The sequence below is a fragment of the Ursus arctos genome, unplaced genomic scaffold (genome assembly GCF_023065955.2).
Source record: "Ursus arctos isolate Adak ecotype North America unplaced genomic scaffold, UrsArc2.0 scaffold_8, whole genome shotgun sequence".
NCBI lineage: Eukaryota > Metazoa > Chordata > Mammalia > Carnivora > Ursidae > Ursus > Ursus arctos.
The window spans coordinates 74,441,146-74,466,028 of NW_026623100.1; the positions used below are offsets into that span (position 1 = coordinate 74,441,146).

At 43.1% G+C, this 24,883-nt stretch overlaps 1 protein-coding gene across 2 annotated transcripts in view; it reads left to right on the forward strand.

Annotated features, from left to right (window-relative positions):
• NBAS (NBAS subunit of NRZ tethering complex) overlaps positions 1-24,883 on the forward strand; it is a 341,603-nt gene that overhangs the window by 265,151 nt on the left and 51,569 nt on the right. For both annotated transcript variants that reach the window (XM_044390391.3, XM_026519115.4), the window contains 2 exons: positions 19,791-20,009; positions 22,870-23,072. In XM_044390391.3, the coding sequence (XP_044246326.3) occupies positions 19,791-20,009; positions 22,870-23,072 (422 nt within the window). The remainder of the gene's footprint in view (positions 1-19,790; positions 20,010-22,869; positions 23,073-24,883) is intronic.

Here is a 24,883-nt window from a genome sequence, read left to right on the forward strand (position 1 = left end):
GAGGAGCAGCAAGGAGGCCAGTGTGGCTGAAGGAGAATGAGAGAGGGGAGCAATGGGAGAGGAAGTCTGGTCAAAGAGGTAATAGGAGAGCAGGACCTTATACGAATGAGAAACCACTTAGAGTGTTTGATCAGGCCTGGCATTTTGGCAAGATTACTCTGCAGTCCAGAAAATATTGTAAGAGGAACGGTAGAAAGAAAGGATATCACTTAGAAGGCAGCTGGAGTTTTCCAGATAAAAGATGAGAGTAGTTTGGATTCAGGTGATAGCAGTAAAAATGTGAGAAGTGGTCAAATTCTGGTTTGATTTGGAAGATAGGACCAAAGGGATTTGCTGATGTATTTGAGGTGAGATGTGAGAAAAAGTTAATACAGGATGGTATCAAGATTGTTGTGAACAACTATAAAGATGGGGGTGCCATTTTCTAAGATTGGGAAGGAGCAACTTTTGGGAGGGGTAGTAAGGAGTTTGTTATGATATTAAAATTGATGTGACTTTTTTAAGATGTCACCATGGGAAGAAGCTGGGTCATAGGTAACTTGGGATCTCTCTGTACTATTTTGCAATGTCTTGCGAGCCTATAATTATCTCAAACAGTTTTTGGTTTTTTGAATATCGATATGACTTTTAAATATCCAAGTCAGGCTGTTGACAGGCAGTTGTGTATATGAATTCGGAGGTCAACAGAGAAGTCTGGGCTGCAGAAATACATTTCAGAATTGTCAGTGTATAGAGAGGAGTCAAAGCCAGGTAGCTGGATAATATTCCCGAGGGAGCAAGTACGTAGAGAAGAAGAGCAGAGGATGAAGCTGCAGGGCACTCCGACATTAAGACTTGAGGATAAGGAAGAACCAACAAAGACTGACAGACTTCTAAGATTTTTTTTAATATAACAATATTTTTATTCATTAATGAAAAAGACCTGGTAAGGAGAGAGGAGAATTTCTGCTGTAATTGGTGAGAGTGGACAGGCCCTAGAGCCCAGAGGAGCGGTTGACCTTGGACAAGATCCCTGTCAGCCTCCCATGATGACAGCGGGAGGGAGGCAGAGCTTGAAGGGCACAGGTGCGGTGGTAGGAGATGGAGGCCATTGACTTCTCGCTGCTTCTATTTTCTCAGTCAGCAAAGAGGCAAAAAAGAAAACGGAGTTGAGTAAAGGAAGGACTGTGGAGATTTGAGAGAAGAGAAGAGAAGATACAAAGCAGTAATCGTTTAAGAGAGTGGGGAAAACAGAGAAATGTCAGAATGATGCCCACCTCCAGCATTTTAATGAGCGCCTCTCCCAGTTTTTAACTGTAACCCTAATTATGAGCTCTCAAAATGTTAGTAAGTCTCCCGTCCCTAGAATTTGCATGTTTTGGACAAACCTACTTCCCCTCCAATGCCTTGGCTTTCCCTATACTTGACCCTGCTGTTTGTCCTCCTCTTGCCGGATGCCTGTTTTTATCCTTAATAAGATTTATGTTCATAAAACTTAATAGAATTCTTTCTTTTCAGTTCAGCCATTTCTCTATGATGAAGTACAGATATTAGGGTTCCTTACCTAATGACCCAGTACCAGTGTAGTGATTTGAACCATGCTTGGGCAGTGGTACGTATTAAAATTAATGTTGGCTGCCATCGCTAATGATGTTGCTGCTGCTGCTACCGAGCCCTATGCTGGTCCTGTGGAGGAAACCCAAAGGAAATGTGAGACGTGATCCCTGCCTTCAATGAGCTTACAATCTAGGAACACCAGGCAAACATGCATACAAGCAGGCAGCATGAAAGTGATCACGGAGTTTGAGTGTGATAATTTCCCCAAACATTAGGTCATTTGATATTCACAGATCTCTTGTAGGAGTGGGAATTGGGCAGGCATTATCATCTCCAGCACAAAGGTCAGATTCCTGAAGGATAATTGTCCCAAGTTTTAATAAGGAGCAAGTGGCCAATCCCATTTTCACACCCAGGTCTCCTGGTTCCAAATTTGATGTGATTGCATGACACAGTTCTGCTCTTGGAACTGAGAAGAAAGGTCACTGTAGCTGAAATAAGTAAAGTCCAGGACATAATTAAGTATTTTTGTAGGTTCACGAGCCCATGAAAAGTCCATCTTACCTTTAGGAAGTTGGAGAGTTTGGTCCAGGTGGGCCTATGGTATGAAGAGTCCCCAAAAGGCACGCAAGCAAGAAGCCCGTGGACACTTGTGCACCGTGCGTGGGCTGGAGAAGGACAGTCTGAGGAGGGGAGAGAAAGGTAGCATTTGAGTGCCTGGGCCGTGCCAGGAGCTACTGCATACAGTGTCTCCTAAGCTCTCCGTATCGACTACGTGGGGTCGATGATGCCTCCCCTGTTTGACAGAGCATCAAGCAGGCTCCAACGAGTTAGGGGACTTACCCTAGACTGCTAGCATTTAAGTGACAGAACCAGGATTTGAATTTAAGTCTGTCAAATTCTGAAACCTTGTGCTAAGCATGCTGTTTATACAAAAACTATAGCTCCGTTTTGCAAATTTATTTTCACTTGTTACTATGCTTTCAGTAATCCACCTGAAAATTGATCATGTTGTGTCTGTACAGGTTAGTAGGGCAGCTGGAGGCCAGTGGCTCTGTGGGGGCAGCAACCTAGAAATGGCTCCGCGTGTAAAGCATTTGAAAGCATAAATTGGCAGGAGGGGATCAGCCTCAGCCTTCCTTGTGCTCCGTACGTCTTACTCGTAAACCTGTGCGTGGCTCAGCACGATGCCGTGTGTGGCGCCGGGGTTGGCGTTGGGAGCTAGCTCAGACATGAAGGAAGGACAGTCACGTGCATTCTTTCCTTGCCAGATGTGCAGTGTGCTCTGTGCTTTAGAATTCTGTGACCATTTCTTTCTTTCAGGCTGTAAGGGGTAACTCCCCTGCACCCCACTACCCAGTCTGACTACTTTCGTTGGTGGGACATTATAGTAAGAATATGGTGTCCACGGAGAATGTGCGTGAAAGGAAGCTGTGTCAGTGAACAACTCACAAGTCATGACCTGGAGGTGCAAACCTGCTCACTTGCGCTTCCCACCCTCCTCCCTGCACTCTCACACTCACTCACACACCCTCACACACACACACACACACACACCCTGCATATTAAAATTGCCCCAGACAGGATCCTTTTTGATTGTGTCACTATGCAGTGTCGAGCAGCCCTGTGGGACAGAACTCTCAGATACCCAGCAGGTCATCGTCCAGCCTCTGTGGCTGCCCTTGGCTGCAGTGCTGGTCCCTGGTCCCATCAGGTCCCATAATCTGTGGTCAGATTATGAAGAAGTTTGTTGCCAAGCAGATACCATATCTTTAACAGGCCTCTTTTGGCTGCTTCTCAAAGGAAGATTGTGGACATGCATTCACCGTGAATATTGGGACATGCAGAAGTCTAAGAGTTGGCTTTTAAACGTCTGCCAGTGTCCCTCCCTAATGATAAGGGGATCTAATCTTCCCTTCCAGAGTCTACTGTAGACCTCCGGGCCTCACCTGAGTACTGGTAGGGGTGAACCAGTGGCCTTCATTTATCTCTTCACACCCAGCCTTCCAAACAGATGCCAGAAGAGAATGATATTGTAACGTCGCTCTGTGAATTTTCCAGCCGGCCCTGGGAAGTAAATACTTTGCCACCATTTTAACAGAAAAGAAAATTAAAGCTCAAGGAAGCTGAAGAACAGCTCCAGTGTCTTGTGAGCTAAAGGTGGCAAAGTCAGGATTTACATAGAGGTCTGCTCCCAAGATCTTGCTTAGTGTTAGCAACCTTGCCTGAAAAATTTGGCTGCAAAAGCCCTTCTTGGGGCAATCATGATTATTGGCCTGACTGGCAAACCGAAAACTCATTCTCTGTGGGCGCTTGGAAAATTATTTCAAATTGGCTAAAGTAATAATTAGTAACAGAGATTGAAAATTGGCCGGTCGGATCCTAAATGAGGATGCCCCTGCACCGGAGGAGTCTGGCGGGACACCAAGCCGATGTGTTTCTGCAGCCCTTGCAGGCCTTCTCGTTAATCCGAGCAAGAAGGAGTGCTCGCTCCTTCCTGTGAAGCAGGCAGGCTCTAAATTCACAGCGGGCGGAAGTCGTGAGGAAGACAGAGGAATAAATAAACAATCTCAGAATAATGTGCAGCAAGTACCAAAGCATATTTTAACATGAAAAAAAACCATGGGGAAGAGAAGTCTGAAAATAACCTCCCTCCTGAAATGCTCTTCTCTGGCCGATTTCTCTGTTCTGAGTTTACTGTTCAGCTGTAGATTTTCAGCAACGTGGCTCCCTTTTCTTCTCCATTCTTTGTTCATCCCATACACTCCATCCTCTCTCTTTAGGATCTTTTAAACGTATACACAGATTTACCTCCTAATTGCTAGTCTATAAATACTTTCTCTAGCCTGCACAGCAAAGGAATTTGGAAGAAAAAGGCGTGCCCTGTCGTCTATGCTAGTGCCTACAGCTTTTGCGAGCATTGGTACCCGCGGGAAGACCCCGGTCTAACTGCCCCCCTCTCAGGATGCTGGTTGTTTTTGCCTCCTTGCCAGTGGGGTTACTCTTCGTAGATGAAGCCAGTCAACAGATAAATTAGTGAAAGATTCATAACTGATGATTTGATATATGATTTGTGATGTGGAAGAAGCGAGGTAGACATGGTTAATAGTTGGGTCAACAGGGTCGACAGGGCTGGGGTATAGCCAGGAAAAGGCCCCAGAGTAAAAGAGGTATTTGAGCTGAGTCCTAATATAGGAGGGTATTTGTCATGAGTAGCACGGAAGGAAAGCTTAGAAGGGGAGGAATGTTCCAGAGAGATTTAGCAATTTTAATAAAGGCATTAAAAAAAAAAAAAAAGTACCTTCAGTAAACTATAAGAAATATGGTATAAATGGGAAGGAGGCTCTAGAGATAAGGGCCTGGCAGTGAAAACTCTCGCATACCTGGCTAAAGAGTTTAGGCTTCATCCAGGGCTTGGATCAGACATAAATTTTAAGCCGGGTAGTGAGTCAGATTTTCACTTTAGAACAATCACTTTGGTGATGACTGGAGAAGGAGCAGAAGGTACCAGCCTGGGGACAGGGAAACCCCAATGTGCAGACCACTGCAACATCTTTTTTTCTGTTTTTGAAATTGAAGTGTACATGCCATGTTGTATTAGTTTCAGGTGATAACACAATGGTTCAGCAATTCTGTACGTTATGGGGTGCTCACCACGAAAGTGTAGTTACCACCTGTCACCATCCAGTTACTGCATTATTATTGACTGTACTTCTTATGCTGTACTTTTCATCCCTGTGACTTACTTATTTCACACCTGGAAGTTTGTAACTCTTGAACCCCTTTGCCTATTTTGCCCATCCCCCCCATCGTTCCCCCTCTGGCAACCACCAGTTCTCTGTATTTATGGGTCTGTTTCGGTTGTTTTATTTTTTAGATTCCATATGGTATTTGTTTTTCTCTGATTTTTTTTTCACTTAGCATAATACCCTCTAGTTCCATCCATGTTGTCACAAATCATTCTTTTTTACTGCAGACTGATACTCCATTGGGTATCTATACCTCATCCTCTTTGTCCATTCATCTCAGTGGACACTTGGGCTGCTTCCATATCTTGGGTATTGTAAATAATGCTGCAGCAAACATAGGAGTGCATGTATCTTTCCAACTGGTGTTTTTGTTCTCCTTGGGTAAATAGTAGTGGAATTGCTGGATCATATGGCATTTCTATTTTTAATTTTTTGGGCAACCTCCATAGTACTTTTCATAGCGGCTATACCAATTTACATTGCCACCAACTGCGTGAGGGTTCCCTTTTCTGCACATTTTCTTTAACACTTTTTATTTATTGTCTTTTTGATACTAGCCATTCTGACAGGTGTAAGGTGACATCTCACTGTGGTTTTCATCTTCATTTCCCTGAGGATTAGTGATGAGCATCTTTTCATGTGTCTGTTGGCCATCTGTATATCTTCTTTGGAAAAATGTCTATTCAGGTACTCTGCCTGTTTTTTAATCAGATTATTTGGGGTTTATTGGTGTTGAATTGTATGAGTTCTTTATATATTTTGGATATTAACCCCTTATCAGACAAATCATATACAGATATCTTCCCCCATTCAGTAGGTTGCCCTTTTGCTCTGTCGATAGTCATTGCAGTATCTTCAGGGAGATGATCGTGGACCTGGGTAAGGCAGCAACACCAAACTCATTTGATTTGTGGTAATTAGTATAGTACAGGCATGTGTGCTGGATGTATTTGTTTTCTTTTTATTTTAAGATTTTATTTCTTAGGGGGAAAGAGAGAGAGAGAGCACGAGCATGAGCGGGGAGAGGCAGAGGTAGAGGGAGAAGCAGACTCCTTGCTAAGCAGGGAGCCTGATGTGGGACTCAGTCCCAGGACCCTGGGATCATGACTTGAGCCGAAGGTAGACGCTTAACTGACTGAGCCACCCAGGCGCTCTGTATGTATTTGTTTTCACAGTGCATTTTTATAAGCCTCTTTTGAGGAAATTCCGCATACTACTTAACCCTTTTTTTTTTTTTTTTTTTGCCCTTTCACTGAATCACCTGGGAGAGTTCCTTAAACAGAGTATAACCAGTTTTTGTCCAGTATGCCTGGTCTGATGAGGGATTTTTAATGCCATGGTATGTGTAAAGACAATGAGACAATGAGGCCAGTGATGAGCAGATGTTAAAAATTCTCGTGAGGAGAACAGAGAAAAACAATTTTACATCACCACTCAGGGAAATCTGAGAAGTTTCATACATTAATTTTGTAGTTTCTCAACATATTGAATTGAAATAAATTGATGGATTTTAGACACATCTTAAGTCCTTGTAATGGTAGCATGGTGATGGAGAAAGAGACAACTTTATGTAGTCAGAGCTTTCAAGTTCCCAGCCCGCTTGACCTTGGGAAAATTACTCGATCTTCTGCGTTTTCCTCACTGTATAATGGGGAACAATAATCACTACTATGTAAATAGAGATTAATTTTAGAATGTTTTTAGACACAAATAAAAAATCCAATTATATTGGCTTAATTGACCAGAAAATTTACTGGCTAATGAACTGAAAGGTCCAGAGGTGGGGCTGACTTCGGGGTTGGCTGATGCAGCCGCGTGTGGTCAAGGAGCCAATTTCTTTCCATCTCTCTTCACTGTTGTCTTATGGTGTTAACTTCATCATCGGGTTCTTTGCTTCAGTGTGATGGCTGGAAGTAATTGGGGCTACACTGCTTCCTAATTTACGTCCAGCAAGATAGAGTGAGAAAGCTTCCCTCCAGGCACCAAACAGAAATTCTACGTTTTCTGCTGATAATATGATCATCCCCGAACCCATCCCTGTAGTTCTGGTATGCCAGGTACTGATTGGCTTTGAGCTGGATTTGCCTGGTATAATAATCACCGCAGTGAGAGGAGTGAGATCCGCTGAACGATCTAGCTGTACGTCTCAGAGCGGCACTGAGTGGGTCCTCCACAAATGCGCAGATGCGCGGTCAGCTCTTGGTGCACGTGGTACGGATATAAGGAGGATGCCCGCAATATCTGGAACATGCACCATGAGTAACTATGATGAGGATTAAAGAAAATAACATTTATAAAGATCTCGGTGCAAGTAGGTGCAAAAGTATTGGTCAATTCCCCTTCTTCTTTTCTTTATTGCTCTTTGTGTCTTATTCTTACTTAGGTTAAAAAAAAAAAGTTTAGTTTCTTTTTTTTAGTTCAATTTCAAAACTCTAGCAAACAGTTTTGGTGTTGAATGACGCTATGTAATTTTAAGTGTTGGGTTAAGATTTAGATTTTCAAATTCACATTTGGATTTGATATATATTGAGTGGATCTGCTTAAAATGATCTTAAGTGCAATTTGTATTGTGTATCCCATGCATGCAAATGATAGGAAAAGAGTTTTAAGTGGAAAATGTGAATGAGTGCTTTTAGATCTTGTTCAAACCTGTAGGTGCACAACAGCGATGGATGGTAGTATTCTTTACTGATTGCAGTAATATTTCACCTCATTTCTAATGTTCTTCATGTCTTTCTCTATTAAGATAAAGGTGACCTTCAAGCTATTGAAAAACTTAGGAATGTATTAGCTTATGTCACTGCCGAGAGTGAATAGTAAAAAAGATGGGGCCATTCACACTTGCTGAAGAAGGAGAGTAGTTCTGTAGTTATTTCACAAGGCAGAAGGCAGAGATAAAGTGGCCTCTCTGCTGCGTCATTCATTATCATTCTATAAGCAATTGATGGTTAAAGCACGAAAGCAAAGTTATAGCATCGATTTTCTGTTAAGTATATAATTGAACGTGACAAAACATGCATTCTTATTTTTGTGGTTGAATTCTAGTTAACTGTATTAAAGCAAAATTTCTAAGATTTCTCAATTTTCATTTTCTGTTGCATAATACTTAAGATACTATTTCATAATACTCTATATTTATAATTTGCAATTAAAGGAGCGCCTGGGTGGCGCAGTTGGTTAAGCGTCTGACTCTTGGTTCCAGTTCAGGTCGTGATCTCAAGGTCCTGAGATCAAGGCCCCATTCGGGCTCTGTGCTCAGCAGGGAATCTGCTTGAGATTCTCCCTCTCTCTCTCCCTCTGCCCCTCCCCTCCCTCCACTCTCTCTCTTTCTCTAAGTTAATCTTAAAAAATAAAATAAAATAAATAAAAACAGTGCTTATACGCTAAGTACTGAGAATAAAAAATGAATAAGATATGTGTCCTGTTCTGATGGATCTCATAATCTAATAAGGAAAGCAGACATAGAAATAGAACATATATGCAGCAATCAGTATCCGTATAGAAATTAATGGTGTGCTCTCAGTAAAAAGTAAAGTGATTTCTTCTTTAATGAAGTCAATTAAATCTAACTTAGGCAAGTTGATACCTTGTTTGTAGCCTCGACGTTTGCTGGCCCCTGCAAGACATCCTGTTATTGTTGGAGCAGATTTGCAGGTGTTTTACAGATGGAGTTATACCCCATTAGTGAGTCCTGTAATTAAGTATTGTGATCGGCATTCAGAACAAACAAACCAAAAAGACTAGACTGTAGATTAACATCAGAAACTATCAGTATGCCTCTCACCACAGTAGGGGTTGTATTGTTTCAGGAAACTTTTGTTTGTTTTTAATATATTCATATATAGATACAGATATTGAGTTTTGCTTTACAGTGTGCTTATTACTCTGGGTCTTGGACAAAAAGGTCTGGAAGCTGCTGGGTCTGCTGATAGGCCCCTGGCTACATATATCGGGGGACGCGCATCCTTGGGCAGCTAGCCCAGGACAGCATATTGATGTCTTTTAGTTCTCTTATATGTATCATCTAAATTGAGAACTGCCGCCTTCTTTCATCTCCCCCTTCCCCACCCCCAACCTGTCTGGCTCTTGCAGTGACCTCCTTACTGCCCCTCAGCTTCCATCCTAGGAGCCACTTGCTGCCATATCCCATAGTCACTGTCAGCCAGTTGATAGAGTCCTTCAGAAGCTTAAAGTCCCCAGAGCTTGCAGTCCTGGGTCATACGCTTCCATTGCCCTTAGAATTAACTAAGGGAAGATTTTGCAAAGGACAAGTTTCTTCCCACCAATGCGGGTGCCTTCCCTAACCCCACACACAGAGTTGTAAGTCAAACACGGGCTCAGGAATTTTCATTTTTGAAATACTCAGTTATTTCAGTGCAGGTGGTCTAAAAGTCACACTTCAGGTAACAGTGTCCAAGATCTTTGGCACCAGCATAGTTGGGTTCTGGCGAGAGCCCTTTTCCTGGTCCATGGTTGGCACTTCTCCCTGTGTCCTCACATAGTGAAGGGACAGGGAGCTCTCTGGAGCCTCTTTTAGAAGGCGCTTATCCCTTTAACAAGGGCTCCACCCTCATGACTGAAGTACCTCCCAAAGGCCCCGCCTACTAATGCCATCATTTAAGGGGGGATAGGATTTCAGCATATCAGACTGGAGCCCTTGATATCTAAGATTTCTTTTATCATAATTTCAAATGGGTACAAAGGATGATGTAATTCTCTATATTTTAAATGTTGACATTAAAGTAAAACTGTTACGTGGCTTTGTATCCAGGGTAATCTACAACAACGTAGCAACTTGATAATGACCACGGTCCCTTTAAAAAGCGTAAGAACTGGGGTGCCTGGGTGGCGCAGTTGTTAAGCGTCTGCCTTCAGTTCAGGGCGTCATCCCAGCGTTCTGGGATCGAGCCCCATATCAGGCTCCTCCGCTAGGAGCCTGCTTCTTCCTCTCCCACTTCCCCTGCTTGTGTTTCCTCTCTCTCGCTGGCTGTCTGTCTCTGTCAAATAAATAAATAAAATCTTTAAAAAAAATAAATAAAAAGCTTAAGAACAAGCACCTCTTTAGCAGTTAGAGAAGGTTGCATCTTTCCTTTCTCTCCAATGATTTCTACTCTTGTCAAAAAGAAATAAAGCTGGGCACTAGTTAAAGGCAATGAAGACAGGTTTTATTTCATGATAACTACAGCAGGGAGGACAGTGCGCGTTCACTGAGTTCAGCTTCTCTGAAACTAAGGGCAGGAGACTTTCAGTGCTGGGGTGTGCCAAAGGAAAGGCCCTGCCTGGTCGGGGGTGGGGTTGGTGCATAGGACTGGGTCAGCTGTATTTGCTGATGGACACTGACCTGGAAGAGAAGCAAGCTTCTGGGGTCTTTATGACAGAAGACAGTGGTGCAGGTTGGAGCTCAGTGCTCTACCCTCCCACAGCATCAGGAGTAAGGGCAATCTCCCTGAGTGTTTGCATTTCAAGGCGATACTTCCAGGCGACGCTTCCGGGTGGTAGCAGATTTCCATCTCAAAGAGTCAGAGAAAGGGTTTATAATGGCGAGCCTTCTAAATTTTCTGCTCAGAGAGGGGTTCAGGGGCCTACTGGCCTATCCCTGGGTTTTAGCTAGAATAAACAGTAAATTCTACTGGCAGTTTGAGCTTTCCCAGGAAGAAAACTTAAGAGACACCATGGTCATCCTAGAGACACAGCCTTCAGCTGCTAGATGCCTGGCTAGAGCTTGGTCATGGCTCTTAGTGAAGGAGTTCGGGAGTCAGTGAGCAAAGGAGCAGAGTGGTGTTTGTGCCAGGAGTTTCGTAGTTCACCTTCACGTAATTTTAGCACAATGCAGTATTCTTCTGTTTAAAAGTCATTTCTCCATCAAAAATAATTACACAAATAGAAATTAACATTTAAAATTTTTCTTGTGACCATAGAGCTCTAATATTTAAAGAAATTATTCTGTATTGAGTTATCGCCTCAGTCATGCGTTTGATCAGAACAACATAGATGTGTTAACTTTTGATAAATAAGAATCCTAAAATTGAAATTGTATTTAAAATGTACCTCTTGGGCGCCTGGGTAGCGCAGTCGTTAAAGCGTCTGCCTTCGGCTCAGGGCGTGATCCCGGCGTACCGGGATCGAGTCCCACATCGGGCTCCTCCGCTGTGAGCCTGCTTCTTCCTCTCCCACTCCCCCTGCTGTGTTCCCTCTCTCGCTGGCTGTCTCTCTGTCACATAAATAAATAAAATCTTTAAAAAAAAAAAAAAATAAATAAAATAAAATAAAATAAAAATAAAATGTACCTCTTAATGAGATGCAGAGGGCTTTAAACATTGCTTTTTAATTAGTGTATGTGCCCTCCGATGAGTGTTACTTATTGCTAGATTGAAATTACATCAACATCAGTTCTTTCCATTTTACATTTTTATAGATATGAATATTTAAAAACCTCATTCACAGTGGTTGGTGAAGGAGTTTCTTCATAGCAGTGCCACTCAGGTCTTTGCCCTTCAAGTTATCAGCCAAAAAAATCACATCGTGATCTATTGTTAAAAAATATTTTTAATGATTTATCGACTGACAACTCAATTAGATCTTTCATAAATTTTGTTGAAAGTACAAGAACTGGAAACCTTGTGACATGCAAAAAGAAATTAATCATCCAGTTGTTGGAGTCCTGTCACAGGCCAGTATTTTTAGTTGTCCCTTGTTTCATCGTGTTCTGGAACTTCTTAGACTCCAGGACCATGTGGCAGTCAGATTCAGGAAGAATGGGATGCATGTCTTTCTTATGTAAGTGGAGCAAGGCCTGTGTGAAAGGGGAGCTGAGAAAGAGAATAGGTTCGACGCCTTGACCTCCAGAGTGTTCTCAAGATCAGTTTTAGGACAGATTTTGGAGAAGGTGAAGATCTAGAAATGGAGTCCCCTAGAACCATCCGCACTGGTGTCCCTTTCAAAAAAGCTCTGTGTGATGCCGGCGCACATACCGCAGTCGAAGACCACCGGCCTAAAGGAGGATGTGTAAGTTCCTCACCGTGGTGCCCTCGGTGACCCCAGCCCTGGCCCTCCTTTGCATCTCTTCCCCTGCAGGGCAGTCTCCTGCCCAAGCACACACAGAGTTTCCATTCGTGCCCCCACAGGCTTCTCCTCGCCCCTGGAACAGTGACTGTCTGGGTCTGGCCTGGGAGTGAGACTGGAGGAGGAGGTGTGTAGCCGTTCGTGGCCAGGGGAGCGTCGGGGAGCCGCAGGGCATCAAACTCCTGGGATCGTTTGCTCTTTTTCAAAAATGCTTCTTCCTCTTTTCCCAAATACACTGTTAGCTGCTGGTCTGCACCCACCCCTCCACTCCCCCTGCCCCTCAGAGATTCTTTGAGGTAGTGAGCTGCTGGTTGAGGGGGAGGGTATTCTATCCCCCAGGGGTTCTAGAGTCACAGGCACAGAACATTCTCTTTCATAAACGCCTCTTTAAAGTCCTCATGCTCCCTGTCTCTGCCCGAAATCCACCCCACCCTCTTCGTCCACATGAATTCTTGCTCATCCTTCAAGTCCTGGTTCCGGTATTACCTCCTTTGTAAAGACCTTCTTGCCTTTCTAAGACAGACAGTTTTTCCTGATGCACCCACATCCTTCGTTTATACTCGTTACATTGTATAAGTGCTTTTTTTGAGTTTGGCTTTTCCAGTACGATGTATGTTCTTCTCAGGTAGAGATCATGTCTTAATTTACCGTTGTATCTCCTGTGCCAAGAACAGGGCTAGCGTATGATAAGTGGGGAAGTGTCTGTGCTTGAAAAGGAGGAGGGAGAGATGGAAGATTCTCTGTCTCCCTCTCCCCTTCTCCCCACTTGTGAGCATGTTCTCTCTCTCTCTCTTTCTTTCCCTCTCTCTCTCTCTCAAATAAACAAAATCTTAAAAAAAAAAAAAGTATCTGCTTAGCAAAATCGATCAGCCTGAAGGAACCTATAGATGGGGAAAGTTGTCTCCGTGAATTTTGAATCAAGCCATTACCTGAAAACAGTAGGACTGATCTTGTCAACTTCTGCTTAAGCTCCTTCCGTTCACACCTTCCCAGTCACAGTGGTAAAGCCCTGTCCCATCAGCCTGGCAGACAGGCCCGCCATCTTGTCACCACTGCCGTGTTCCTCCTCGTTCCCTGACAGCCCTTCACTTGCACGCTCTATTCCAGCCAAGCCAGCCGACTCCCAGCTTCCCTACGTGCTCCTTTGACCGGGTGCCTCTTGGAATTCCTCTCCTGTCCTCGTGCCTCCTCACTGCCGAGGATTCCCCTCAGGAGTAGCCGCTGTTGGCGGATGTCTCCCAGCCTACCAGCCGCTTCCTCCCAGTCAGGACAAAGCCCCCCATCGGAGGCCTCTACAGTGCCTTCTCTTTACCCTGTTGCTGTTCTGTAAGGATCATGCTTCTTTGTCATGTCTTTTCTCTGTATTTCAAACTAGGCTTTCACATTCCCAGGGGCGGGGACCTGATCTAATTTTGCCTGTGTTGCCAGCACCCAGCCCAAGGCAAATGTACAGCATGTATTCACCGGATGTGTATCAAATGAATACTCAAAGTGATCACAAGCTTAATGTCCTTGCGTGTCTTCTGCACGGCCTCCGAGCGCTACAGCTGGCCTTGTGCTCATGGCATACATCGGGTTCCGGTTTGTTCGTTTGTTTGTTTCAGGCCCTTTAAAATAGCCTTTTGCAATTTTAGTCTCCAAAGGCCTTTTCCCAGGAATAGGACACTGCCGAGTCCGTGCAAATTGGAGTCTTTTGGCCCAGTCTGGACCACAGGTTTCTAGGAACCCACTGAGAACATGTCCTTTCACTGCACTTCGAAAGGTTCTCTTTTCCCTCCTATGTTAATCAGAGTTGAGTGATTTAAGAGCTATCTTCTGTTTGTCTGCGATGTGCTGGACATTGTCTAGGTGCTAGGAATACAGAGATTTAAAAAAAAACACAGTTTCTACTCTGAAGGATCTCCTTGCTTAGTCAAGGAGATGTACAGGTACCCAGACAATTTGAATGTGGTGTGATACGTTCTTGGATAGAGGTAAGCACAGAGCCCTTTAGGAATGCCCGGGAGTGGTTTATCCCCTGGGGAGGAGAGCATTTCAAGGATGGTTCCAGACTGTGAACTCTGAACTGATTCTGGAGGGACCGATGAAGGGAGGCTTGAGGAAGAATGACATTTTTTACTCAGATACTTGCAGTGTCATATTTTTCTTCAAAATAATTGCTTTGACGGTGTGTTTTAAATAGGAACCGAATAAGACATTTTTATATAATTGTAATCCCCAATATATGGGCTGCCTTCAGTGGCTTCTAATCCCTGTACTTCGGTTTCCGTAACCAGCCTGGTACTCAAGGCCACTTACAATTTATTCTCAATTCTCCTTTCCAACCATAGCTATTTAATATTTAGATCAGGGGGTCACCCAGCCTTGGCCTGCAGGTCACATTCAGCCCCCTGCCTGTTTTTATTATAGCCCTTAGCCCTGATTGGCTTTTACATCTTTTTAAAGGATTGTAAAATCCAACCAACCAACCAAAGACTGTGTAACAGAGACCATTTGGCCTGTCAAACCGGCGTATTTTCTACAGGGCCCTTTAGACCTCTGCTCTTTCTGACTGTAGTGCTTGCTCCCCAGTGGTTATACCTGTACCGAATACCATGGGCTCTCCCACCTCTGCAGCTCTGCTTCCGCTATTCTCCCTTTTAAAATGTGGTCATTCATCCATTCATTCACTAACAAATTCAGCAAATTGGGTGGTTATGTCTGAGCCACTATTCTGGGTTTGGGGTTCCAGGAATATAACAGTGATAGCACATGGAAACATAATATGTCAGTTCTGAGGAAAAACTAACACAGTGTAAGGGGAGGGGGAGAAAGGGAGACCGATTAGAGGGGGAGGGAATGCTAGCTTTTATGGTGGTCCAGGGAGGCCTCTCTGATGAGGTGGCATTTGTGCCAAGTCCTCAGGAACGAGCCGTGAGGATACCTGGAGAACATCTCACATGGGGAACATGTGGAAAGGCACAGAGGGGCTTCACGGAAGTCCATCTGTCTGGAGTGGAGCGAGAGTGTAGAGAAAGGGAGGAAGAAGGATTAGACGGCTGGTGTGGGGTGAAGAGCTCCTAGAAGGCTTCATAGGGCATTGAACGCTGAGTTTTACTCTTAGTGAGTTGGGAAGCTGTTAAATAGATTTGAGCAGAGGAGTGACGTGGTCAGATTGATGTTTTTAAAATATCACGTTGCTACTGGGTAATGCTGGAGTACCCAGTTAGCCCCAGGATTACAGTAGCTTAACACAACGAAAGTTAATGTTCCTTCATGCACCTAACCCAGTCAGAGACTGTAAAGGGCTCTCTACCACAAAGCCGCTTAGCCTCCAGGCTGGTGGAAGCTCGGCCGTCTCGTAGTGGTGCCATCTGGACCTGCACCCTCCTCGACGCCAGGCTGGGAAGGAACGGAGACCGGATAATGTTGTGTGGGGGTCATATCCTGCCTTGGCTCAGAAAAGAAATGTATCTCTTCTCAGATTTCCTTGGCTGGAATGTGGCTCGTGGTAGCTGCAAGGGGGTTGGCCACTGTGGTGGGGCCCATGGAATGCTTGTGCTTGCTGAGCACTGGGCTCTCTGCCCTATCAGGAGACCAGTTAGAGCCATCGCAGCACAAGAGAGGTGATGTGGCTTAGAACTGAGGGGTGGCCGTGAACGTGGGGGAAATTGCGGTGAGTCTGGGTGTACTTCAAAGGTAGACCCAGTAAGATTCATGGCTGTCAGGGATGACTCCTCAGTTTCTCCCCCTTCCCACCATTTTATTTCCTATGCTGAATATGATTCCTTAGAGCCTGGCTCATGTTTTCTCTCATTTTTCCACAGGGCCTACAAAATAGATGCTGAATACATACTTGTTGAGTACCAGAACAATTTAGTCACTTAACTTTATTTTACAAAATCTGCATTTTTTAAAAAAATAGTTACTAATTGCTGTCAGGGAATAGTTTTACAAAGTCTTTGATTGCTCATTATAGAAATATGTGTATGAATGATGTGTTAATGCCATGGGCTTCAAAATAGAAGGTTAAGAATAAGTACTTAGTGGCTACTAGAGTTAGTGAAGAAATTGCAGTTTTTCACTCTGGTACATTTTGTCAATCTTTTTTTCTTTTACTGCTTGTTTTCTCTCTCATGGAAGAGTTTAAGGAAAATAAGTTCTATTAGGCTTACTCAGTGTGAAACTTTTCTTTTTTTTCAAGTGGGCTCAATGCCCAGCATGGAACCCAATGTGGGACTTGAACTCTGACCCTGAGATCAAGACCTGAGCTGAGATCAAGAGTTGGATGCTTAACCAACTGAGCCACCTAGGCGCCCTGAAACTTGTATTTCTTGATCTCACCCTATCGTCTTTCAGTGATAAACCTATTTTTATAAAGAGTGAAAAGCTTAAGTGTCCAACGAAGCAAAATGCCCAGTCCTTATATTTTCTATCATAATATCATTCTGCCTCTTCTACAGGCCCCAGCTCCCTCAGGAAAATTAATTTAGGGTTACATCTGTTTACACTCTATATTCTTAGTAACGGTTGGGTTACTTAGTTATTTTGAAAGATCATTAAAAATAAGGGGTGGTGGGGTGACCTTTTCTGATGACACTGGTGATGAGGTCCAATAATTTAAACTCCCAGGAAGTTCACCTGCCTCTAGTGGCCATTCTGTGGCCATTCCATTGCAGGTTCTAGGAAAGCACGGCCGTCAGTGTGAGGCCTAGACTCGGTGTTGCTGGGCAGCTAGAGGCTCCGTGTATATAAGCAAGTGGGTGATGCACTTGGCTGTCGGGGCAGACGACCTGCTGATGGACTAGCCAGTCTGAAGAAACAGATGAGTCCAGGATGACTTGTGTGTGTCTCGGTATTGAAACAGGAGCAGGAATGTGCCTTGCAAAGAAGAGACAAGAGAGCATTCTGCTAAGACAACATACCAGGTGACACCAGGGAGTGATGAAAAGTTTTTGTGTTTGGAGCTTAGAGTGGGGTCTACAATTATATTTGAGACTAGAGGGTTCGCTTGGAAGCAGCTTGTGAAAGTCCTGAAGTACCATAATAAGGAATTTTCCAAGCTTATGAAAAGGTTTTTCTGGAAGGGATTACATGGCAAATTGATTAGGAAGATAACACTAACCGGTAGAAGATGGCCTGTGTATTGTATCAGTTGGTCAAATGAAAATTCAGCTTCCATTTATTGAGTACGTATGATGGGTAAGGCATTTTGCTGATTGTTTTTACATATTATCTCATTTAAATTCTCAAAGTGACATAGTGTGGTAGATGACATTTTTCCCATTTCACACAGAAGAAACAAAGGCTCGAAGCATGTTGTCAAGTTGCCTAGTCACCCAGTAGTGAACATTAAGCACAGGTTATCTGAGGTGAGTGCTTTTCCTACTTACAAGCTATGCCAGGGTTGGTTGACAATGGCACATTAAACCTTGGACAACCAGGACCACATCTAGACCTGTCCCAGGGCACGGAGACCCGCTGTTCCTCCCAGGACACTGCTCCCTGCACGTGTGACTTGCCCACCCTGTCCCTACTCTCTCGCCAGTCTGTGGTTGAAAGTCTCCCACGGCCCTCGATAGGCTAGGAGAGAACAGACATTTGGCCAGCTGGTGTATCCAAATATTCCCCAAACCCGTCTTTCCTGGGGAGACAAATATGAGTGACTAGAAAGGAAGAGTTCACTCTGCCATGTTCTTATTTGTCTTTGCTTCTGTGACGTGTCCACAGCGTGCACCTACCATCGCTCCATTAGAGCCTGTGAGGAGGTAGACACGGCAACATGGAAGCTGGGTGATGTGCGGGGAAAGGGCGGCACCGGCTCCATAACAAGGCACCTGGATGCTGGCTTTTACTCTTGTCATTGACTAGAGGAACCCTGGCATATCACACAACCTCCCTGGGGCTCAGTCTTCCCATTCACATGATGGGCGAAGTAAGGAGGGCTGTGAACCATGCAAGTTCTATTATCATCTATTTCTCAACCGCAGAAAAGAGTTCGCAGTGTGTGTGAGGGAAGAGAAAAATGTAAGGAATACTTGTCCGTCGGGGGGGCTTCTGATGTTGTCGTATGCCATGAGGGCTGGAGTAGCAATCGGCTGCAAAGCTTACTGGGAGCTGCATTTGCAGAGCACACACTTAGTTATGATTGAGTGGAAATAGTGCTTTCCTAAAGTTACCTTTTACCCATATGAATACAGGGTGAAGAAAATGTCAGCCGTCTGCATTATACAACATGAATTCTGTGCAGAAGGACTTGGAGGGAGCTGGTGGGGAATTCGAGGTCGGGAGGGGTTGGCCTCCTAGTATGGTCACTGACGCCATGTTTTGATGCCTGTGGTACTTTTCAGAATAACCAGAGATACACGGTAACGGATTTTAAGAAATAATAGAAAAGAAAAGATTTTTCCCTAGGACTTTGTTTTTATTTTTATTTATTTATTTAAATTAACACAATGCCCTTTTTAAGACTGTAGTAAAAATGTGCTCGAGTAGTTGACATGAGGCTAAATCTAGGGTCCAAAGCAGCACAAATCAGTGGGGCCTGAAAAGGCCCAACATGGCTCACCGATATGTGGTGCCTCCGTCCAGATGGGTTACATTTAGAGTTGAGGCCAAGTAAGCTTAATATTTTTAATATTTTTAGAAAAATGACTCCTGCATACCTAACAAAATGTCACATATCAGAATTCAGTAAATACTTGGTAGGTAAAGAAGTGAATGTGACATTATTATAGAAAATTTAGAAAGTTGAGAACAAAATTGCTCATAATCCCAACACTTTAACATTAACAGTCACTAATATTTGTGTGTGTGTGTGTGTGTGTGCGCAGCCATACACACAGGGTTAGTTTGGACTTTCAGCACGGTATAGACAGTTTTATGATTTCTGATTCCTAAAATTTAACATTTTATGATAAGCACTTTCCAAATTGCTATACTGTTTTTATAATTCTAATTTTAATGATGGCATAATGTTCTATCTAGTAATTTATCATAAGTTACCATATCTTTTATTTTCAGGCAATTAGATTGCTTTTGAGGTTTTGTTTTATAGTCATATTCCAGTTAAAAATCTTCATGCCTATGCTATTTTCTTCTTTTTAATTATTTCCTTGTAATAAATTATCAAAACTGGTCATTGTGATTGTAGAAATGACTCCTCCTTTTTTCACTGTAACCAGTACTCTGTTTGAATGCTAGTTTCATCATATCACCACCTACTTTTGCATGTTAGCATTAAAAAACCCATATTTACTAATTTAATAACGCACATGGTCCATCACGTTGTTTTCCTCACAGAAGAAAAGCTAATATAACAAAAGTCCTGTTCACTGGTTAAAGTTGTATGCTAACATTTCACTTTGGTTCTCTCTGCCTCTCTAACCCCTTGTTAAATATGCCGGCTCTGATAACATGGGGCTGGCTCGTCTCACTGTCGTTCAATCCCTTTTTGTGTTGAAGCTGTCTGTGGAAGCACGTAAAGAGATGACTAGGAAGACTATTCAGACAGTCAAACATTTTATTGAGAAGCCACGGAAAAGAAGTTCGGAAGATGACATTCAAGAAGATAGTGACTCGAAAATGACCTACGCAGACGTCCTGAATCATCTGGAGAAATCACTCGCTCACCTGGAAACCCTCAACCACAGCTTCCTTGTCTCTCTGAAGACTAGTGAGCAGGTAATGAAATGAAAGCTTGTTCCCCACGCTCGCTCACGCAGATAACATCAGTACGTGCTTCCGTTTCTCCTCGCAAGCCATCCCAGTGGTCTTGCTAGGGCTTTCAGTCTTGCCGAGGTCTTTGAAAATGGCCCTCAACCCTTTATCCTTTAGCTTCTTCATTGCGTCTTGATTGTCGATTCGGTTTTCAGTTCTTTGAAAAGGAGTTGAGACCGCTTATCAGGATTAATCCCTGGCAAGGACGAGGCAGGAGGGAGGGGGGGAAAGACCCCTGGGTTGAACCCAGGTTGGGTGCCTGGGGGCAGGAGTGGTCACTGAAGCTGAGAAAGCATTGGACAGTGGTTTGCAAGCTCGACAAGCCGGTAGGTGTTTGCTATCTCATCTGAAAAATGATGGATATTTTTTCTCCTTAATTTTCAGAAAAATTTCAGAAAGAGCCATCCGTGCCTGCTTCAATAGGTTTTTTTTTTTCTTTTAGTTATATGCACTTACCTATTTTTTTATATTTCATGTTTCCAATATCATTTTATTATTGATATGAATTGTTTTGGCTAGTAAAATTGTCCTGCTTGGTTTCCAGTTGAGATGCTCGTGGTGTCTCAGAGAATACTCTCATGAGCGTCCAGAACCGCTGCCCATGAGGAGACGTGAGGCCCAGTGTGTTCGGACAGCTGGGGGAAGCCCTCTAGCTTTTGTAGTTTTTCTTCCGTACCATTCCAGCCAAGGGAGTTTTAGCTATTCTTTCCCATAATAGAAAAGTTGACAGATCAATAAATAAATGGTTTCATATAGGTGAAAACAATGTTTAGATGTCTAAGTAATTTTTCATTTGCCCCTTTAATGTTGGTGGTAAATGAAGCTGTAAGTGGCCACTAATCTCCGCTTTTATTTTTCTCAAACCGTACATGTTGATTGAATTGTATTCTTGGCTTGTAAAGAACTATTCCTGATAGAAAGATGGGTCAGTGGAGAGCAGTTCAGATAATGAACAAATGGAAGACTTCAAAATTTGTATGAGACACATAAATGCAAAGCCCTCATGGAAAAGATGATGGGAAGAATTCGAAAGTTTGATAGCAGTTTTATTTCATTTTGTATTTTCAGTGCTATTAGCCTGTCTAATGAATCACAATTAAATGATGTACAAGCCATAGAGAAGCCTTTGCAGAGAACAAATTGGCTTTACCAATCCGGATTTTATCCTACTGACATGTACAGTGCTATAATCCATAATTATGAGAAGTTTTACCCTTAAAATTTAAATTCTTCAGGTAAAGGTGATTATACTTATTAGTATAAAAAATTAAATACTTGTCTTATTTTTAAAATTAAATATACTGTGCCCAAATCTGGAGGATTGCCATTCCTCTCCTTGGAACAAGTATTGCATTTGAGTGACTAGAGTAACATCTGTGAGGCCAAGGGGATTGTTAACAGAAACAGCCATTTGTTTCATCTCGGCTGTGATTTAAAGGTACCAGTGGCTGCTTGCAAATGCCGGTCAGTCAGACCACGGATGGTCTGTAATAGCAGACTCTTCTGGTTCCTGAAGTGGACTTTATTTTCTTTTATTCGGGTGCTTTTCATAGCAAACACTGGAAATCACTTTCAGCCTCACACATTTGTCCCTTTTAAGTTCAGGCCTTCATTTTAACCTCTTAAGTTATACACCCGGTGAAAGATCCCCTGTACCCTAGGTGAGTGCAGTCTAAACTGGCGGCCTTTATCCTGAGGTGCCTCCGTTCCCTCTTGCTCAGGACGGACACGAGTAGCTGCTGTGTGGCACTCACGGGCATTTTCTTTTGTTAGAAGTTTCACGATGGGGAGAAGAGTAAAAGGAAGTGTCCTGTGCCCAATTGCCAGCTTCACCAATGGTCAGAACATGACCTCTCTTACTTCATGCATATTCCCACCTTCCCTCACCCCGCTCCTGGGGATTATCTTAAAGAAAATCCCGGTCATCTTTTGACTTTATCCGTAAATACTTCCACATCTGTTTCTAAAGGATACATGTAAACACGCACTACACCATGATCACAATAAAGAAAATTAACAGCAGTTCTTCAGTATCAACTATCTAGTTACTCTTTGGATTTTACATGATGGATCTGAAAGACAAGAGAGCATATGCAAGATTACTTGAGAAACTCCACAGAACCTAGAAAGCATTGTTAACACTAAGTGACCATGTTTGGTATGATGAGAAACAGCAGCTCGTGGCCTGTTTCATACGTTATTTGTCGTCACATTCGTTTTTACAGACGTTATCGGAGGAGCAGGCTGTGTGGCATGGGGGCGGGGAGATGTAGTCTTCGGATTCTGATCCCCATTCCCTGAATTGCTAGCCGTGTGATTGGGCGTGCTGCTTTACATCTTTAGTTTCCAATTTACTTTTTGGTAAAATGGAGCTAATTAAAATTCCTCGCAGGATTATTAGAAGCATTAAATCAGGTGACACATGTGTACTACCGGGGTTTGCGCAGCTGATGCTCGTAGATCTGAGCTGTCACGTGGTTGTAGCCCAGTCATGAAAATAGAGAAACTTACACTTCATGAGCTTTACTTTGGGCCTGATGTGCTAGAGGCCTTTTATATTCTCATTTAATGTTTACAATACCCCCTATTCTCAAGAATCTCTGTGTTCGTCCTCATTTTGCAGGCACTGGAGGCCCACAGACTACTATGTGGTAAAGCAAGGATCTGTCCTTAAGCCTGGTGTCCCTGGAGCCCAAGCTCTTACTAACCACTGCCTGTTGTTCAGTGTGGGGTTCGAGAATCTTCTAAACATGCTTCACTGCGGACATGCAGACACACTGAATTCCTGTTTGATACTCAGGTGTCGCCTGCCGTATCTTTGCAGGAAACGCTGCGCAAGTACGGTGACCTCTATGATCTGTCCCGATCAGAGAAAGGGAAACTTCATGACCAAGCTGTGGCCATGTGTCTAGATGGCCTGCCTCTAGGAATGATTCAGCAGCTGCTGCAGGTGGCTGTGGGCCCTCTCGACATCTCGCCCAAGGATGTGGTGCGGAGCGCAGTAAGGAAGATCGTTTCTGCATTGAGGTAAGCTGCAGAAGAGTCGTTGGAAACCTGAGGTGATAGTTTGCCAGCAGTAGCTCTCCTTTCACAGTAACGAAGAAAAATGCCATGTATGTAGAAGCGTTTTATAAACAATGAAGGGCTTTATAAAAGCGAGAGACAGTCGTGGGATTTCTCAGAGTTGGAGAGCCATGAAAATGCTTCACCACTGGTGTTGTGTGTAATGTGTCCTAAAACTAACTTCCGGCTAGACCCTCTTCTCCCCCAGCCCCCAAATAATTCTTGAAGTAGGGAAAGGCCCAAATGGCCGCTGCAGAAGGAAGCCAGGTATCAGGCCGTCCTGGGACCCCAGGTGGATGTTCAGCTCTTGAGTTTCTGACTTCCCCTTCTTGGTAGAAAGGACAAAATGGTTTCCAGAAGCTCCTGTTGGAGTACACAAGGCAAGGTTAATCATCTACTGAGAAAGTTAGACATCTGTTAAGTGTCTTAGAGTTTTATTTACCTGCAGTTAATGGCATGAAACCAACAACGGAGAAGCTCTATGTCAGCGTGCCCGTGCCTTTGTGGGAACGGAGCCGGGAGGGTTAGCGAAGAGGGGGAAAGTTAAGCTCAGAAAAGAATGAGGCATGAAGTGCTTTCTGTGAATAATGCAATTAGGCTGAAAGATTTGGTTGTGTTTAATGTATTCTCCTTTTAAGGCTTCTTTGTAATTCTGCGTTGCTCTTGAGGAACTTTTTGATTAAATGCATGTCAGTTTTCCACAGCTGAACTGAAATCAAATGAGCCTTTATCAGTTTAATTACCCCAGCCTCATACAGTTTTCACCTTAATGATCTGCGGTATCTGGTAATTTGAGACAGGGAGAGAGAGACAGAGAAATAAAATATCATAACATTTTTAAAGAAATAACGAACGTCAAATTAATAAAGCTTTGTTTTATTATTAGCGTATTATGTTTTGGTGGCGGTGGTGGTGGCTGTGAGAGCCGCCCGTTGTCCTCTCTCAGACGACGACAGACACTTGGTCCTGTTCTGCACCTTTTGATCATAGCTGTCTTTTTATTGTTTTGTAAATGAAGATTCAGGTGAGCCTTACAGAAACAAACATTTTGAAAGATTAGTGCTTTGACGAATTTAGTTTATTTCCTAAAAATCACACATTGTCATGAATAATTAAAATAAAATATGATGTGATATTTTTACAGTTATAAAATGCTGACGTAAATTATACTTCTCTCTCTCTCTCCCTGAGCCCAGTTCCACTTGCAGAGATGGTTCTTATCTAATAAACGTGACGCTTAGCACACAGAAGACGTTCAATGAATGTGAATTAAATCTTTCTGCAGTGGGAGGAAAGGAACTTCAGGAGTTCATCTACCTCCTTTTCAAAGGAGAGGAAATTGCTATTGACAACATCCATAACATTTACCTTTTAAAGAGTTAGTATTTAGTAGGTATAAAATAACAAACGCATGTAAAGAACTGAATCCAGCAGTTGATTTAAATCATATCACTTACATTAGGCAGAAAACTCACCTAAAACTTCTTTTCTTCTATTGCTTTTTCAAAATTCAGTGGAGTCCTAGACATACACATTTGTAAAATGGGCATAATAATAGTACCTATCTCGTAGGCTGCTGAGAACTAAATGATAGCTTGTATGTAAAGCACTTGTACCTGGTAAGTACCATGTAAATGTTAGGTGTTTTTTTTTTAAGTCCATCTGGAGAATTATAGATGATGATATATTTAATGCTTAAAATCGCTTTGAATGTCCATTGAATGTTTTTTAAATGACAGAATGCAAGTAGATTTTATTTTCTTGATAGGAAAAGA